Here is a 19,957-nt window from a genome sequence, read left to right as displayed (position 1 = left end):
TAACGACTGGTGGAAGAACATATACAACTAGGAAGATACCTAAAATAGAACATCACCAAAAAAGAAGAGAAAGAAGGAAAGAAAAGGAAGGAAGGAAGGAAGGAAGAAAGGAAGGAAGGAAGGAAGGGAGGAAGAGAAAAGGAAGGAGGGATATATATGGCTAGTCTTTTAACGACTAGTGGAAGAACATATACAACTAGGAAGATACCCAAAATAGAGCATATGACAAAATATGCAGAAAAGAATTTGGGACTGTGCATCATAAAGGAAAAGATGTGAAAGCACATATGAAGATTGAACCTCAGGAGTCCTGGAAGAGACAAGCAAGTACTTCTAAATCAATTGAAAGTGTTTTTATGACCCAAGAAGATACCAATGCTCAATTGAATATAATAGCTGGTGAATTCACTTGGGCATACCACACAAATGAATGCTTATCACATCATTCATTCCCTTGATTGCTTGATGAAACAAAGTAAAATTACATTTCCTGGTTCAAAGGTTACAACTAAAATATCCCGTGGGTCAACAAAGGGAAAATTTTGTAAAAGATGTGTTGGCCTCTTAAAGGGTAGAGCTCATTTTGTCAGATCTTACCAGCAATAATGTTTTCTACGGTGTATCAAGTGATACACTGAATCATGGCAACAAAAGAAAAAATCCCCATGGCTTTTAGGTACTTTGATTTGAAAAGCGGGGTTTCAAATAATCTTGATTTCTATGAATATTTTAATGAAACCAAAGAAAACATAAAACCAAATATTGCTAGCTAATATTTTGTCCAAATACTGACTAGACTTTGCTCATCAATCTGCATTATTGGCAGTGAAAATGTAAATTTTGGCACGTTTCATTCAGTCTGTGAACTTCTTATCAAAGAAAATGAAAAGATCTTACCCACTAAATGTCTTCCACACCTTGTACTGTGAAGGGTATGATTTGCTAGCCTGTGACATTGAGGCTTTTGTAATAAAAGTTTGGGGTCACTTTTTAATTTCCTGAAAACATACAGAAGCACTGAATGAGACTTCTGACTTTATAGAAACAGAAGAAGGTATCCTCCTTAGACATGTACCTGAGTTGTTTGATATTATATGTAGGTTGTGACAAAGACATGTATGGTAAAAAATGGCATTTGGGAGGAAATAAGACTGACTCAGAACTCAAAACTATGTCACCAGAAAGGAGCATACAAGTTAAACAGTACTAAAATTATAATTTATTTGTAATCTATGCTCAGTTTAAGTTCAAATTACCTCAGTGCTTTAAAAACATTTTTCCCTGAGAAAGAGAAGTTTAACTTGTAGTGGCATTCAGTGTGCTTTAGATAATCTATAAACAGGACGTTTTAGATATGGAACCCTACATGACGAATTTATAGATGCAAAGGGACTAAATGACAAACAGCTAGTCTACCAAAATAGGTCTATAGATACAAAGTGAGTGGACAGTTTTGAAAAGCTGGAAACCAATTCCTACAAGTCTAAATACCGGCCATTGCTAATAAGTAAAGTCTAAATACAGTCATCCCTTGGTATCATGGAGGATTAGTTCCAGGATCTCCTACAGATACCAAAATCTGCATATATGCTCAAGTCCTGCTCTAAAATGGCATAGTGTTTGCATATAACCTATGCATATCCTCCAGTATGCTTTAAATCATCTCTAGATTACTTCTAATACCTAACACAATGTGAATGCTATGTAAAAAGTTGTGAGACTGTATTGTTTAGGGAACGATGACAAGGAAAAAAGTCTGCACACGTTTGGTACAGATGCATTTTTTTCCTAAATATTTTCCATCCTCAGTTGGTTAAATCCACGGATGTGGAGCCCACACAAACAATGCCAACTGTATTCCATGCTCAAAACATTTTTGTCGACAGGATATCTAACTTGATGTCATTGCATTGGAACGATACCAAGAGCAGTGTAATGTGGGCTTGATAAGAGCAGATCTTATCATGGGGAATTTGGCATTCAAGTGTATTCTGTTGAATCACTACATCAAAGAAAGATATCCCAAAGGCTGCGGGCAGTTCAAAGAAGTATTATTGGAAAAAGAAACAGAAAGAGCAAAAATATCCTACTTTATCATGGGATACTAAGAAATATATCCTTGTTAGTTTTTAATAAATATTTACATTGATCTTTCAAAAGGTCTTATCTATAACCTAAGAATATACAATAACAATATGACATATAAAACTTAAATACCCACTAAAGAGCTAAAATCTGTATCAGAGGAGAGAAACATTATAAAAATATTACTTTTCTCACACATACTATTAATCTGTTCTATTACCACTAATTGCCACTGTTACCCAGTCCTGTTGTTGTTTTGCCTAAATAATCGCCTGTATATAACAACAAAGCAAATAATACAGAATAGTAAAAATGGTAAACACTTATTTTCATATTTCATTTTAAAATAATATGTTTATGCAATTATTATATATTAGACTATTTTTTGGCCTGGTATATCTGTGTCCTAGATTGGCTCTCTAAAAAAGTTGGTCACCTTAGTGTACCTGTCACTGTCTTTCATAGATCCTAACATAGATATATTCAGTTCTGAAATGTTTAACACTTATTAGATAGGTTAGGTATTTATATTGTTTGCTGTTCTCTTGAAACAGTTTAATTTAAAGGCTTCCAGGGGAAATATGTACACATGTATTTTGTGTGTCTGAATGAAACAATGGTAGGTTAATTGAAGATAAGGGCGATTAAACTAGCCATTAAATATGTGGATGAAGTAATTGTCAAGAAAGTTAAAAATTAAGTTTTATTGATTTTTAAAACCTAACTTCAGATATTTTATGGCATATTCTCTTTTTTAGTGAAAATACCTGAACGAGCCCCTTCTTGGCTTCTAAAAAAATATTTGAGGTAGGAGAACTGTACTTGATTTCTTCCACCTGACTACCTTACACCTTTTCCTCTGTCTTATGAGATTTTGATTTTGAACTAAAGCAACAGGTAAAAGTGACCTTTTGGATAACCACTGCTAATCAGATGTCTCCTCATATTCTACATAGTACCTGGGACTAGGTCAGTTTTACACCTAGTGCCCCACAAGATGTGTTTTAGCAGGCTCTGAGATTTCAATATCCCCAGATTACCCCAATAGATGCCTTAAAATCTAGTTAGATATTTATTTCTGTGCATTTAGCATTGCATTGTCTGAGTTTCTCTTTTTTTTTTTTTTTTTTTTTTTTTTTTGAGACGGAGTCTAGGTCTGTTGCCCAAGCTGGAGTGCAGTGGCAGGATCTCGGCTCACTGCAAGCTCCACCTCCCGGGTTCACGCCCATTCTCCTGCCTCAGCCTCCAGAGTAGCTGGAACTACAGGTGCCCGCCACCACGCCTGGCTAATTTTTGTATTTTTAGTAGAGACAGGGTTTCACCGTGTTAGCCAGGATGGTCTCAATCTCCTGACCTCGTGATCTGCCCGCCTCGGCCTCCCAAAGTGCTGGGATTACAGGCGTGAGCCACTGCGCCCAGCCGGCGAGTTTCTCTTTTTAAAAAGAAACACTGCTGGCATAAGATAATTATTTAGCACTTTAGAATGAATGACAATCAAATGTTTTACTATCCATTGTAGCAACTGGAGCACTGGTCATGGGGGGATAAGAATAATACTAAAAACTGGAGGAAGAAGAGAATGGGAAATCAAATATAACAGACAAACTTTATAGTTTTGTCTAAACCAGTAATTATTATATCTCTATCGCCCTTGGCAAGTTTCCCCTTACTTAGGAATAATATAAACAACTGTCTGGACGGTGGAATAGGTAACCATAGGTAAGTATTTGAGAACCAGCTAGATTTGTGCAACAGAGAGACCGTGGTATATCCTTTCTTCTTTCCTGGCTTCTCTTCTAAAAACTTAGTTTCTGTTAATAAAATGGGTTCTGATGAAAGATGTAGACTCTCTTGCTCCAGAAATATAGAAATTCAGGTAAGAGACCAACATGTAAAGCATCTTTGGGCCTACTTTTACTCGGATCTAGAATTGATTATTTTAAACTGACTTAATTTTTAAACATGTATTATTTATCATGTCCTATGGAGAGAAATCAAATGACATATCAAGACAAAAGAAGGTAATAGAAAAAGTACTGAAGTTAGAAGATGTGAATGCTAGACCTGCCTCTGCCCCTTACTACTTATGTGATCTTGAGCAAATAGCTTAATCTCTCTGATTCCCCTTGTGTAACATGAGAATAACATTGGCCATCCTGCCTACATCATGAGACTGATCAGAGCGCCAAGTATGATAATGTATTAAAAGACTTTGCATACCCTGAGGTGTAATATGCAAATATAACATAGCTATTACATTACTCTTACATGAGTAGTTTACTGTTGACAATGAAATCAGAGGACCCAATTTTTTTCATCTCCCAAAGTATGACTCAGAGTCATAGCAAAGACCAACACGAACATTTTTTAGAAATCACTGAGAGGCCAATCTAGGAAAAAAATTCCCCTCAAAGGAACTGATTTGTATGGAAACTGTTTCAAAGTGACATCCTTGAAGTCTCCTATGGGCAAACAAACTTCTACTTGGACTGAGAAGACAAGGATACCAACAGAAGGTTGTTACTGGTTTTTATTGTTTAAGATTTTCATACATACAAAGATAGTTTTCACTATATCATCATTAATATCCTGTGAAACTTGGATTATGGGAACTACTTTTGTAAAAAGATGGGATCGATAGCTATTTTAGTCCTGTCTGTGAAAAATACTTGCTTTATTTAATTTGCGTATGAGTTGAATATAGAAGGAAATTATTTCAGTTTAATACAGCCTTAAAAAAAACTTAATTGCTGTATTCCTAATACTTCCTGTTACTTGATGCCTTTCATCCTCACCACTACCCACCAAGAAAACAAAAAGGCATTCTGGTAACTTCTGCTTCCTAGACATAGGGTTTTCAGTTGGAAACCATTTTTTACTTTATCACTCTTTAGAGTGGCCCTTAACTAATTGAAGACTAATATAGTTCATAGTTTCTGTCTTGGGATATTTCTATACTGAAGTGCCCTACAGAAGGGCAGAAAAGATTGGCTCAGCCTTGATTCCATCATGGTTGATATGGTTTGCCTGTGACCTCACCCAAATCTCATCTTGAATTGTAGCTCCCATAATTTCCATGTGTTGTGGGAGGGACCCAGTGAGAGATAATTAAATCATGGAGGTGGTGTCCCCCATACTGTACTCATGGTAGTAAATAAGTCACAAGATCTGATGGTTTTATAAGGGGTTTCCCCTTTCACTTCGCTCTCATTCTTTCTTGCCTGCACCATGTAAGATGTGCCTTTTTCCTTCCATCATGATTGTGAGGCCTCCCTAGCCATGTGGAACTGTGAGTCTATTAAACCTCTTTTCCTTTCTAAATAACCTAGTCTCTGGTACGTCTTTATCAGCAGCATGAAAACAGACTAATACAGTAAATTGGTACCAGTAGAGTGGGGTGCTCCTGTAAAGATACCCAAAATTCGGTAACAGGGAGAGGTTGAAACAGTTTGGAAGGCTCAGAAGATAGGAAAATGTGAAAAAATTTGGAACTTCCTAGACACTTGTTGAATGGCTTTGACCAAAATGCTGATAATGATATAGACAATGAAATCTAGGCTGAGGTGGTCTCAGATGGAGATGAGGAACTTGTTGGGAACTGGAGCAAAGGTGACTCTTGCTATGTTTTAGCAAAGAGACTAGCGGCATTTTGCCCATGCCCAAGAGAGTTGTGGAACTTTGAACTTGAGGGAGATGATTTAGGATATCTGGTGGAAGAAATTTCTAAGCAGCAAAGCATTCAAGAGGTGACTTGGGTCCTGTTAAAAGCATTCAGTTTTAAAGGGAAACAGCATAAAAGTTCAGAAAATTTGCAGCCTAACTATGCAATAGAAAAGAAAAACCCATTTTTTGAGGAGAAATTCACACTGGCTGCAGAAATTTGCATAAGTGGCAAGAAGACAAATGTTAATCCCCAAGACAATGGGGAAAATGTCTCCAGGGCATGTCAGAGACCTTTGCAGCAGACCCTTCCATCACAGGCCCAGAGGTCTAGGAGGAAAAAATGGTTTCGTGGGCTGGGCCCAAGGCCCCCTTGCTATGTATACCCTAGGTACTTGATATCCCGCATCCCAGCTGCTCCAGTCATGGCTAAAAGGAGCTAAGGTACAGCTTGGGCTATGGTTTCAGAGGGTGCAAGCCCCAAGCCTTGGCAGCTTCCACATAGTGTTGAGCCTGCAAATGCACAGAAGAACTGGGGTTTGGGAACATCCACATAGATTTCAGAGGATATATGGAAATGCCTGGATGTCCAGGCAGAAGTTTGCTGCAGGGGCAGGGCCCTCATGGAGAGCCTCTGCTAGGGCAGTGTGGAAGGGAAATGTGGGGGCTGGGGGTCAGAGCCCCCACAGAGAGTTCCCACTAGACACTACCTAGTGGAGCTGTGAGAAGAGGGCCAGTGTCTTCTAGACTCCGGAATGGTAGATCCACTGACACCTTGCACCATGCACCTGGAAAGCCACACTCATTGCCAGCCCATGAAAGCAGCTGGGAGGGAGGCTGTACCCTGCAAAGCCACAGAGGCAGAGCTGCCCAAGACCATGGGAACCCACCTCTTGCATCAGCATGACCTAGATGTGAGACATAGAGTAAAAGGAGACCATTTGGGAGCTTTAAGATTTGCCTGCTCTGCTGGATTTCAGACTTGCACAGGGCCTTTAGCCCCTTCGTTTAGGCCAATTTCTTCCATTTGGAATGGGTGTATTTATCCAATGCCTGTACCCCCCCTGTATCTAGGAAGTAATTAACTTGCTTTTGATTTTACATGCTCACAGGTGGAAGGGACTTGCCTTGTCTCAGATGAGACTTCGCCCTTTTGAGTTAATGCTGAAATGAGTTAAGACTTTGGGGGACCGTTGGGAAGGCATGATTGGTTTTGAAATATGCAGACATGAGATTTGGCAGGGGCCAGGGTGGACTGATATGGTTTGGCTATGTCCTCACCCAAATCTCATCTTGAATTGTAGCTCCCATAATTCCCACATGTTGTGGGAGGGACCTCGTGAGAGATAATTGAATCATGGAGGCGGTGTCCCCCATGCTGTCCTCGTGATAGTACATAAATCTTGGGATCCACTGGTTTTATAAGGGGTTTCTCCTTTCACTTTGCTCTCATTCTCTTGCCTACTTCCATGTAAGACATGCCTTTTGCCTTCCACCATGATTGTGAGGCCTCCCCAGCCACATGGAATTGTGAGTCCATTAAACTTCTTTTCCTTTATAAATTACCCAGTCTCGAGTATGTCTTTATCAGCAGCATAAAAACAGACTAATACAACGGTAATTCATGTTAGTTTAAATTATAGGAAGTAAGGCTAAAGTCAAATTCACCTGCTCCAAATCTGTGATTACTTAAATATTATCTGCTGACCTTCAATGGAACATAAAGTTTATTCATTAGGTCTTAAAAATTGGACTACCATGGAAATTATAATTATCATAATATTTTCTTCTGTTTCTGGAATGAAATGACATTTTTAGTTTACCTTCCCTAAAGTGTTTTATCAAAAACAGTTATTCTATTCATTAATTCTTGAAAAGTGTTAATAATATCAAAGATAACAATATGGAATAATTGGCCAATATAATTTTATACTCCATTGACATAATCCAAAGCATTGAAAAAATGCATCTCAAAATATGCACCACACTTACTTATGTTCTCAGTATTATGAGGCTATGACAAGCCAATAGACCATTTCATGAAGGCTTAAATTTTCACCAAGAGTAATTCCAGTATGAGAGAACTTTGGTCCTCTCTCATGGGTTTTTTTTTTTAATTGCTTTAGTGCTTGCGAGGTTTTACCCCATCTTCCATCTCCAGATCATAAAATGATCATCTGTTTGGCTCTTAAATATTCATATAAAAACACTAACCCTTGTCTTACACCATAGCAGAAAAATTAACTCAAAATGTATCATAGATCTAAATATCAAAGCTAAAATTATAAAAACTCACAGGAAAAAGCATGGGAGAGAATCTTTGTGGTTTTGGAATAAGAAAAGACTCCTCCAGTAGTACGCATAAACACCAATCGTAAAAGAAAAATTTGGTTAATGAACTTCATCAAAATCATTCTCTTTAAAAGACACTGTTAAGAAAATTAAAATGCATGAGACATATTGGAAAAAATTTACCAAATGTACAATCAATAAAGGCCTTGTTTTATACCTATGTCATTTCTTCTTTGAGCTTGGTAAACACAAACACAATACTCCAGCAGAATCCACTCTTCTACTTGGCCAGACCATCCGCACCTGGAAATAAGTCATGGCATTCCAGGAATTACTTCTCTTTCTTTGGAACATGCTTCACCGACATAGATTTTCTGCTTATATTAGCTGTCTATAATCATTTCTTTTAATGCTCTTGGTGGATTCTAAATATTAGTCAATCACTGCAGCAAAAAGAAATCAAATTATTGAAGCTGAGTGATAGGTTTAAGAGGGAGTTCCTTATCCTAGTCTCTTTATATTCAGGAATATAGAAAATATTTTAAATGAAGTCAAAAATATACTCTCACAACTATCAATAATCTGTTCTTGAATCAAACTCTCATCCATGTGAGTTAGAGTATGTTTGTAGAATGTTTCTGGTGTTTATTTATTTTCTTAATATGCATGCTGCTTTTCCTTAGGAGAGATTTTTAAAAATCAGCCTACAGGAGTTTTATCTGATCCATCTGCACTGTATTTAATAGAAAGACCTTCAAGTTTCTGACATATGGAAACCCATAATCCCTACTGTTTTCTCATGGTAGTCAGTTTCCTCTTTTTCACATTCCATCTCAGTAGGAGACTGAGAGGGGAATAATTAGATATCTGTAGTCACATCATATCTCACTCAAAGTTGGAATCTGGACAGGTATAAATAAGCAGAGCCAGGCAGATTGAGAATCTACATTAGCTCAATTCCAAATCTAAGGAATATAGGTTACATTTCAGCTCTTGCAACTTCATCCATGTCTCTAGCACATTTTCTCCATTCCTTGTGTTGTAATTTTCTTCAACTGCTTCAACTGCTTTTTTTTTTTAAATGTAAGGATGTTCATCATATTATTTTATTTTTAAACTTTTCAGTTTGGGGTTCATGTGCAGGTTTGTTATATAGGTAAACTCATGTCACGGGGGTTTGTTGTACAGATTATTTCATCACCCCAGTACCCAATAGACACTTTTTCTGGTCCTCTCCCTCCTCCCACCATCCATCTTCAAGTAGGCCCCAGTGTCTGTTGTTCCCCTTGTTGTGTCCATGTGTTCTCATAATTTAGCTCCCACTTATAAGTGATAACATGTGATATTTGGTTTTCTGTTCCTGCACTAGTTTGCTAAAGATAATGGCCTCCACCTCCATCCATGTTCCTGCATAGGATATGATCTCATTCTTTTCATGGCTGCATAGTATTCCATGGTATATGTATACCACATTTTCTTTATTCAACCCACCATTGTTAGGCATCTAGGTTGATTCCATGTCTTTGCTATTGCGAATAGTGTTGCAGTGAACATACATATGCATGTATTTTTATGATAAAATGAATTATATTGCTTTAGGTATATACCCAGTAATAGAATTACCAGGCTGAGTGGTAATTCTGTTTTTAGCTCCTTATGGAATTGTCATACTGCTTTCTATAATGGTTGAACTAATCTACACTCCCACCAACAGTGTATAAGATTCCCTTTTTTCTGTAACCTTGCCAGCATCTGTTATTTTTTGACTTTTTAATAATAGTCATTCTGACTGCTGTGAGATGTATCTCATTGTGGTTTTGATTTACATTTCTTTAATGATCAGTGATATTGAGCTGTATTTCATATGCTTGTTGGCCACATGTATGTCTTCTTTTGAAAAGTGTTCATGTCCTTTGCCCACTTTTTAATGGGGTTGTTTGGTTTTTTTCTTGTAAATTGCTTTAAGTTCCTTATAGATGCTGGATATTTAGACCTTTGTCAGATTCCTATATTTTCTCCCCACTCTGTAGGTTGCCTATTTACTCTGTTGATAGTTTCTTTTGCTGTGCAGAAGCTCTTAAGTTTAATCAGATCTCGTTTTGCCTTCTTATCCTTTGACTAAGCCAATGCTGAACAACTGTAATTCTAGATGAATCTAACTATCCATCTCTACCCCATCTTAGATTACAGAGCCCTGCTGCAGAAAAACTATATTACCAAATGGCACTATACATTCTTGTTTGCACAATTTACATATACATATACTTGATCAACTACCTCTTCCATTCTCCAGAGTAACTATTCTAAATCTTTTCCTCTCTCTCTCTACCTAACTTCTTACTTCACATATAAAACTTTACCTTCAGTAGATAACCTCACTTCTTACTTCACATATAAAACAGAAACAAAAACCAGAGAGGTCATCAATAAATCAATTCATTTCAAACATCCTTCCTTCTTGTTTCACAGAAATAAATATCCCTCTGTTTAAGGTTAATTCATTCAGCAGTGCTCTAGATCCCATGTCCATCAATTTCCTTAGTGAAATAACTCTAATTATTGCCCTCTTTCTCACCTTCCTCAAATATAGCCAACATTCATTACCTTCACTTCCTCACTTGTATACTTCTCAACCTAGTGCTTGAGAATGTTTCTACTGTTGCCATACCATGAAATGGTTATTTACAAAGCCATACTGACTTCTCTACTGTTGATTATTCCCAGGACCTTTAAACTCTTTCCCTTGATTCATTGAGCTATTTCACAATCTGAGTGTCATATCTGTGACACTACTGTCTCCTGGTTTTACTCCTGTTTCTCTAGCCATTCATGAAACATGTGTTGAAATATATGAAGAGGAGCCCATGTAGGACATCACTTCTGCCTAAACTTTAAGTAGGCTATTTTCCAGTAGTCCATCCTTCGGTCTTTGTCACTACATACTTTATTTCTGGGCACTCTCATCTCTACCTGCAGCTTCAACCAGCAACTGATGACCATGATATTTTTTAATCTTCAGTCTAAGCCTCTCCTAAATTTCATATTCCTCTGCTTACTGGATATCTCCATCTGTTTTTCCCCACAGGCACTTATCTTCAACTTGTCCACTGCCAATCTCTTTCTCCTGCATCCCATGTCTCAGTCAGTGTACTGCCATCATCCAGTTATCTAAGTAATAAACCCAAGACTTATCCTAATGTTGTGCACTTCTGTTTTTTGGTCTCTAATAACATGAAGCTCTATCCGTTCTACCTCTAAAAATTCTCTTGAATCTGCTCTCTTCATCCTAATGCTACCGCTAATTCAGACCCTCATTTTGCCTCCCTTGAAGAACTGCATTAGCCTCCTAATTTGTCTCCCTGCCTTGTGTTTCACTTTTCTTCCGCCTTTTGTTTTCCTGGGTCCCAGTGTGATCTTTCAAAACTGCAAATCTGATTATCTTGCGTAAAGTCTTCAATGGCCCCCTAACTGTATCATTCAAAACACAGTTATTTAGCATTATCAGTCATGAATTATTCCCATCTTAGAGGATCTCTCAAAAGTGTTACTGCAAACGAGGCTTCCAGTTTTGAACCATGTCTTCATACCTACCTGATATCCCAATTATTCTATGCCACACTTATGATTTCCTGAATGTGCCATGTTAGTCCCACATCCTAGATCACTCTCCTTCTTTTTTACTTGGCTGACTTGTGTTCATTCATTTACCCAATACCCTTTGCCCCCATCTATAAGTATGGCTATAAGTATATGTATGTAGTAAGTGTCCTGGTTTATCTCTATGAAGTATATTCTAATAGATAGTTCACTTTTTGCTCTCTAGTCCTGATTCTTAACATATTGAAGGCAGGAACTGTGTTTTTCACATCTATTTACCAAACAAAAATAGTGCCAGATATACAATAAGCATTCAGTGAATGTTTATTTATTTATTTATTTTTTTTTTTTTTTGAGACGGAGTATTGCTCTGTCACACAGGCTGGAGTGCAGTGATGCGATCTTGGCTCACTGCAACTTCCGCCTCCTGGGTTCAAGCAATTTGTCTGCCTCAGCCTCCTGAGTAGCTGGAATTATAGCACTCACCACCATGCCCACTTAATTTTGGTATTTTTAGTAGAGACAGGGTTTCACCCTGTTGGTCAGGCTAGTCTCAAACTCCTGACCTCAAGTGATCCATCTGCCTCAGCCTCCTAAAGTGCTGAGATTACAAGCATAAGCTACAACACCTGGGCTACGTTCAGTGAATGTTTATTGAGTGGCCTAAGAATGGCTTATCAAGAAACTGTAAATAAGTTCATTTCATATGCCAGTATTGCCAGATATTGTAATCATACATTATCTTTCAGATCTAGCTTAATGCAATGCATGCTTTATCTTTTTATTTTCCTTTTAAGAATAATTTTTTACCAAAAACTTATTGTAGAAATGTTCAAACATAAAGTAGAAAGAATAGAATAATGAGTCCACTGATGCCCATCACCCATCCTCATCAGCATCCTGCTACTCTTGTTTCATCTGTTTTCCCACCACTTTTTCCCTAGAGCATTTTAAAATAAATTCTATAAATTATATTATTTTGCCTATAAACAGTTTAGTGTATATCACTAGATAAACACTAACAAAGCACAGTGTATTTCTTGCTTTTATTCTGAATGTATTCTACTTTCTCTTATGCTGTCTATGGACCAATTTAAGCATGGCAATTATAAATTATGACATTTTTTTAAATGTCTGGCTACTGATCTTCCTTCAGGCTTTACTCAGGGTTACCCTCGCTTCCCAAGTATGTTGACTCTAAATTGTGATAAAATACACATAACAAAATTTACCATTTTAACTATTTTTAAGTGTACAATTCAGTAGTGTTAAGTACAGTCACATTGTGATGCAATCTCCAGAACTCCTTTTTCTCTTTTAAAATTGAAACTTTATGCCTAGTCTTCCTCACTTCCCCCTCCCCCGCCCCAGCACCTGGAAACCATCCTTCTACTTTTGTATCTATGAATTTGACTGTTCTAGTCAAATAGAATTCTAGTCAATGGAATATTCTAGTCAAATTAGGTAGTGGAGTCAAATATTTGAATGACAGATATGATATTTGTCTTTTTGTGTCTGGCTTATTTTATTTTGTATAGTAGTCTCAAGGTTTACCAATACTGTAGCATTTGTCAGTATTTCCTTCCTTTTTAACACTAAATAACATTCCATTGTATGAATATACCTCATTTTATTAATCCATTCATGAATGCACACATGTGTTGCTTACAACGTTTGGCTATTATGAATATTGCTACTATAAAGATGAATGTATCTATGTCTCTTTGGGACCCTGCTTTCAATTCTTTTGGGGATATAGCCAGAAGTGGAATTGCTGGGTCATATAGTAATCCTATTTTTAATTATTGAGGAACCATCATATTGTTTTCCACAATGGTTGTACCATTTTACATTCTTATTAATAATGTGTGAAGGTTCCAATTTTTCTAAATCCTTGCCAACACTTGTTATTTTCTGGAGGTTTTTGTTTGTTTGTTTGTTTGTTTGTTTATAGCAGCCATCCTAACTAATATGGGGTAGGATAAACATTTTTTTAAATGTTATTATATTCCAGTGTCTCCATTAACAAAACAATAATTCCTTTGTATCATCTAATAAAAAAGGGATTTCTAACATGCTCTTCCCAGTCCCCATATCCCTATACTGCCATTTCCTCGAACTAGAAGCTTTGGGGCCACCACTGATTCCGCTCTTATTCTCTTATCTCATATCCAATTCTTTATAAAATCCACATATGTACCCAGAATACTCCCACCCCACTTCTCACCCTTCTAGCCATTTCCACGACCCTGGTCCAAGCTACCACCATCTCTCCTGGATTGTTTCTGCAGCCTTCCAAGAGATCTCCCTGTTTGTTCACTCTTGCCTCTCTTCAATCTGTTCTCAACTTGGCAACCAGCATAATCTTGTCCAAACAAATCTCAAACTGACACTCCTCTGCTCAATGCCTTCCAATGCTTCTCCATCTCACACTCAGTAAAAATCAAAGTCCTTCTACTGGCCTGTGAGGCCCTACATGAGCTGAGTCCATGTTACCTACCTGAACTTATCCCTTATAACTTTCCCTTTTGTTCATTCTCCTCCAGCCACTGACTGCATTCTTGGTGTTCTTGAACACACTACTATTCTCCTACTTCAGGGCCTTTGCCTCAAATTATCTTTCCTCTGAAACCTGCTTGATTTGCTTCCTAAATTCCATGAGATGTCAGCTTTATAAGGAGGCTTTCTCTTAACACCTTTTTAAAAGTGGAAATCAACCCCTCAAGAATTCTCTACTCCCCTCCGCAGCTTTACTTTATCCTGTAAACTTTATCATTATCTAACATAATATATATTTTACTTGTTTATTTTCTGCCCACTGTCATTAAAGTACAAGCTTCAGATGGGCAAGGAATTTTAGATAAAATCCCTGGCATATAATAATGCCCAATAAGTAATTGTGAGTAGAGTTTATATCCCTGTACATATTTTTGTGGTTGCTCCCCAGATCTGCACCACAACTTAAAAAGCAAAATAAAAGAATGCATATCTTTCCAAAGCAAGAAGACTGGCATAAATTGGACAGATGATGAAAAAAGGAGCTACAAGGATAAAGGAATAGTTCAGACTCAAGAAATATTGCAGTATTTGCTCCCCATCATGCATAACCCTAAAAACATGCAAACCACTCAGATAAAACAGCTATTCAATCCAAGAACCAACTTCCAAATCCAACATCAGTAAGTCAATACAGTTTTTATCACTCTTAGCTATTTAATAATCTTTTTAAAGGAAGCAGGGCTTATTAATTTATTATCCTAAGAAAAAAATCTGCTCTTGAAAATGATGTCAGCTGCATCACATTTGGCAAAGAACAAAGACCCAAAGCTGTCAGAAAACACTGGATAAGTGAAGGAATAAGTTATCAGGCCTTATTTAATTGATTATTTGCATGAAACTACTCATTAATTTAGATCTATTAATAAAGTATGCATAAATAAAGTATGATTATAGCCTGACTTGAATATTGTCAGCTGTTCTAAATCCTGTGGGGTAACTTTCTAATCCTATGGGGTAACCAGAATTAAAAATAATTAACCTGAGCTACTTCAGTTTATTGATACTCAGATGAAAGCAGAAAGAGTGAGCCCAGTTTTCTTCTAAAGATAAAAAATAGAACCACCTCTAAGGCCAAAAGAAAACATGTGTAAATAAAAGTAAAGACAGTAACAAGCTGAAAATAATAAATACAATAGTAATATTATCAACAGATTTTTGTAATGTACTTCCTATGTGCTACACACTGTTCTAAGTTATACATGTATACACTTTACATTTTACACATGAGAAAATTGAGGTCCTAAGAGGTTAAATAATTTGTCCAAAGCCTCACAAGCCAATACATAGTGGAATCTGGAGTCAAATCCACCTAGACCTTCTGATTCCAGAGTCCTCCTGAACTTCATCATTATGCGTTGCCATTTCTCTTTATAAAGTGAAAAACATGACCAATATACTTAATATACAAAGAGTGCTTACATATCAACTGGAAACTTACAAATACTTTCATAAGAAAATGGGTGAAGGCTATGAACCATTGCTACTGTGCATTAGTGAAAACCCTGACTCTTCACTAGGCATCCTCTGACACCAGCCCAATGGGGAGAGAAAGAGGTACTTCATTTCTGTCCATTGAGTGTGGAAATCTCGGCTCCCCATTTGGTTTCCAATAACACCCTGCGGGAGGAGAGAGACTCTTTATAGGCCAATGAGAGAGTCAAAGTTCTGGCTTCTACTTGTCCTTCTTTGACACCACCCTTGCAGAAGTTTGAGATCCCTCATTATACCTCATAAGAGTGGAAGCGTAAGCCCCTCTGCCTCTGCTTACATGGGTGGGAGTGAGGGCACTGTTTATCAGTGGCACTTGGCTGGAGTACAGTGGTTATTGCCAAACATTTTCTGTTATCAGTAGGCTGTCCCTTTCCTGGTCCTTTTCTACATAATACAGGCTATTGTTGAGAGCTTTTTGTGCATGTTTCTGGGCACTTTTGTGTTCTCAGGTTGCTAGCTTCTTCAGCTCCAAGTCTTGGATATATGAGGCAAAAAGAAAACCCAGGAGACACCATTGTGTTGTTCCTTGGTTCTTGAAGTCCCTAGCTAGCCTGCCTGCTTTCTACCTTTTGGAGTTGCCTTTTGTTCATTTTATATGGGTTTGTAGTTATTTTTAGTGCAAAGAATAGGGAAAATGCATCTACTTCATCCTCCTGGAAGTGAAAAATCTCTCCAATTATATTTTGATTTGTATAATCTTTCTCAAGAATTTTCATCATTACCAAATGGAATGCCAAGCATGAGATTTATTCCTTCATATTTGAAATCTGACCCATGTTTGACCAGAGAGAAATTTAAGGTATGTAAATCATCTTGTTAACGTGCAATCCACCTATTAATCCACCTAGACCCTATTCATTTTGGCTTAAGAACAGAACAGACAATGAAGTTTCAGCCCTATGATTACATTCAGATGTTATATCATGTTCAACATAATTCAGCAAACTCGTACAGCACATTAACTAGTTTCTCCTTAATCCTAACTTAGACCAGTGTCTAAGATGGTTTAGCAAAGTGTGATCTTCTCATTCTTTGCTTATTCTCATTTTACCCTGCAATCACTTACTATAAGTAATAGTATGTAAGAGTGTTGAGACAGTCAAACAAACGATATATAAAACAGAAAAGGCAGCCATAAAGAACTAAGTTGTAAGAATAACAACAACAATAAAAATCAACCTGACAATGTTTAAGTTTGTAGTGAGATCATCTGTTAAGAAAGGCCTTGCTTGCTGCTTTCCTACTTGTTAATATTTCCATATACACCTATATCAGATACTTTTGGGGGTGTCTACATAAGGGTAGCACTTCCAAAAGTTGCGTTTGTAATTATGTGACCTCTACCCACTGGCATGGTTGCCACTCAGATTATCTTTCCCTATGCTTTGGAATTGGAATGAGAGATAGTGGATCAGTCTTGTACATGAAACTGCTGTAGGATGCAAATTTGAGCTAAGGGAAGTAAAAACTTTCCTGTGGAGAGAGAAAAGCAGAGACTGAAGATGAATAAAAAGCCTTGGAAGTTTTCCATTTTCTAGTTCTAGTCCTTTCCTGAAGCCTGACTGAATTCCCTCTCCCTTTGTTTCCATGAGTAGCTTCGTACTTTCTTATAATTCTTCCCCTACCCTACCTTATGCTTTTGCAAATTAAGCTAGCTTGAATTGGTTTCTGTTACTTGTAACCAAAGAGGTGTTAGTTAATACCTCACTATTTGTCTGTACCTTCATGCTCAGGCCCATCCTCATTGAGTGCATTTCTAGATTCAAAGTATTAATATGTAAGGAATCTCTTATGAAAGTAATGACTAAAAATCAAGCCATGTCCTGATTGTCATCTAGACCCCACCACAGTCTCAATGGAGGCTACATATGGAGATGAACCTCCACATCTGTCCAATAATGATTAGAAGCCTCCCATCTCTGGTGTCAATGGAGTCCAGATGGGGAACCTGGACTTCCACTTCCATCTTGCAGTAATGAGGTCTTATCTCCCCACTCCCTGTGCTGGAGCAAAGTAACAAAAAGCCAGCTAAAACAGAGGGTTTACATAAGATCCAGAGTCTCATAACATAATACGAAAGTGTCCATGTTTTAATCAGAAGCAAATTGTTGTACCAATAACCAGGAAGATCTAAAACTGAAAAAAGACAATTAGTAGACACAAACACTGAGATGTTAGTGATGTTAGAATTTTTTGACAAAGATTTTTAAAGCAATCATAATTAAAATGCTTCAAAAAACACTTATAAACACACTTAGAAGAAATAAAAAAAATAGAAAGCCTCAGCAGAGAGAGAAAAAAAAATATTAAGAAGAACCAAATAGAAATTTTTGAATTGAAAAATACAACTGAAATTGTAAAAGCTTAATGGCTGAGCACAACAGTATAATTGTGCAAATAGAGGAAAGAGTCAGTGAATTGAGAAAGAGAAAAATAGAAATTACCCAACCAAACCTAAGAGAAAAAATAGGCTTAAAATAAAATGAATAGAGCCTCAGGGACCTGTAAGACTGTAAGACAAGATCTAATATTCACATATCATAGTTTCAGAAGGACAGGAGAATGAATACAGGGCTGAAAAGGAAATCAAAGAAATAATGTCTGAAAGGTTGCCAAATTTGACAGGAGACATAAACCTATAGATCAAAAAGCTGAGCAGGCCACTAATAGGATACACCCAAAGAAATTCATGCCAAGATAGCCCAAAATTTAACTTTTTTTTTTTTTTGAGACAAAGTCTTGCTCTGTTACCCAGGCTGCAGTACAGTGAAACAATCTCAGCTTACTGAAGCCTCTGCCTCCCGGGTTCAAGTGATTCTAGTGCCTCAGCCTTCCGAGTAGCTGGGATTACAAGTGCCCACCACCATACCTGGCTAATTTTTGTATTTTAGTAGAGATGAGGTTTCGCCATGTTGGCCAGGTTGGTCTTGAACTCCTGACCTCAAGTGATCTGACTGCCTCAGCCTCCCAAAGTGCTGGGATTACAGGCATGAGCCACCATGCCCATCCCCCCAAATTTAACTTCTGAAAATGAAAAAAAATTGTTTTTCCTACAGAGGAAAAACAATTAGAATGATAGTGGATTTCTCATCAAAACCCACAAAGGCCAGATGTAGCACAATATTTTTAATTATTGGAAGAAATTGTCAACCTAGAATCCTATACCCAGTGAAAATAAGGGAGAAGTCAAGAAATGTTCAGATAAAAGAAAACTAAGAAAATTTTTCACCAGAAGACTTACTCTAAAAGAATGACTAACGGAATTTAGCTAAACAGATAGAAAATGATAAAAGAAGGAATATCAGGAAAGAAAGAATATGGTAAACAAAAATACAGGTAGATATAAAATACAGGTAAATATAAATTTTTCTAAATCATATTTGATGGTTGAAGCAAAAATTATAATATTGATGTGGTTCCAAATGCATGTAAAAGACATATTTAAGACCATTATAAATGTGAGAACGTAAAAGGACATAAAGGGAGGTAAGCTTTGTACTTCACTCAGATTACTAAGTTAACACAGCCAATAGACTGTGATAAGTTATGCATATGTAGTATAATACAGCAACCACTGAAAAAGCTGTTCAAAGAGATATACTAAAAAACACTAAATAAATCAAAATGGAATTGTTGAAAAATGTTCACATTACCCACAGGAAGGCAGGAAAGAGAAAACAAACAAAAAACAAAGAATAAACATTTTTTTAAATGGCAGATTTAAGTCCTAAGACATCAACAATTACACTGAATGTAAATGATCTAAATACAACAGTTAAGGACAGATTAATAAAATGAATTTAAAACATTACCCAACAATATGCAGTCACAAGAAACTCATTTCAAATATGACAATGAAGGCAGGCTGAAAGTAATAGAATGGAAGAAGATACATCATGCAAACATTAATAGATGAAAGCAGGAATGGCTATGTTAATATTAGATAAAGTAGATTTTAGAGGAAAGAAAATTATCAAAGAGGGGCATTATATATAATGTTTAAAAGGTCAATCCACTAGAAACACAGCAATCTTAGATGTGTGTGTAAAATCACAGAACTGGCTGGGTGCAGTGGCTCACGCCTGGAATCCCAGCACTTTGGAAGGCTGAGGTGGGTGGATTACTTGAGGTCGCGAGTTTGAGAACAGCCTGATCAATATGGAGAAACCCCATCTCTACTAAAAATACAAAAATTAGCCAGGTGTGGTGGCTCATGCCTGTAATCCCAGCTACTTGGGAGGCTGAGGCAGGAGAATCACTTGAACCCGGGAGG

The 19,957-nt window shown here is 37.1% G+C and overlaps 2 protein-coding genes across 17 annotated transcripts in view; one reads left to right on the top strand and one right to left on the bottom strand.

Annotated features, from left to right (window-relative positions):
- Positions 1 to 19,957, bottom strand: part of CYREN (cell cycle regulator of NHEJ) — a 163,179-nt gene that overhangs the window by 92,438 nt on the left and 50,784 nt on the right. The gene's annotated exons all lie outside the window — the stretch shown is intronic.
- Positions 1 to 19,957, top strand: part of AGBL3 (ATP/GTP binding protein like 3) — a 148,624-nt gene that overhangs the window by 102,223 nt on the left and 26,444 nt on the right. For 7 of the 16 annotated variants that reach the window (XM_021936288.2, XM_021936286.2, XM_021936285.2 and 4 more), the window contains one exon: positions 14,582 to 14,813. The exons of 3 other annotated variants lie outside the window; for them this stretch is intronic. In XM_021936288.2, coding sequence (XP_021791980.2) covers positions 14,582 to 14,813 — 232 coding nt within the window. Of the gene's footprint in view, positions 1 to 2,843; positions 2,893 to 14,581; positions 14,814 to 16,391; positions 16,484 to 19,957 lie in introns of those variants that run through there. 6 more of the 16 variants (XM_021936289.2, XM_031665900.1, XM_031665904.1 and 3 more) reach the window with 6 other exon arrangements.

Source organism: Papio anubis, chromosome 4 (assembly GCF_008728515.1).
Source record: "Papio anubis isolate 15944 chromosome 4, Panubis1.0, whole genome shotgun sequence".
NCBI lineage: Eukaryota > Metazoa > Chordata > Mammalia > Primates > Cercopithecidae > Papio > Papio anubis.
The sequence above is the reverse complement of the archived record's forward strand: the minus strand, read 5'-3'. Positions and strand labels throughout refer to the sequence as shown.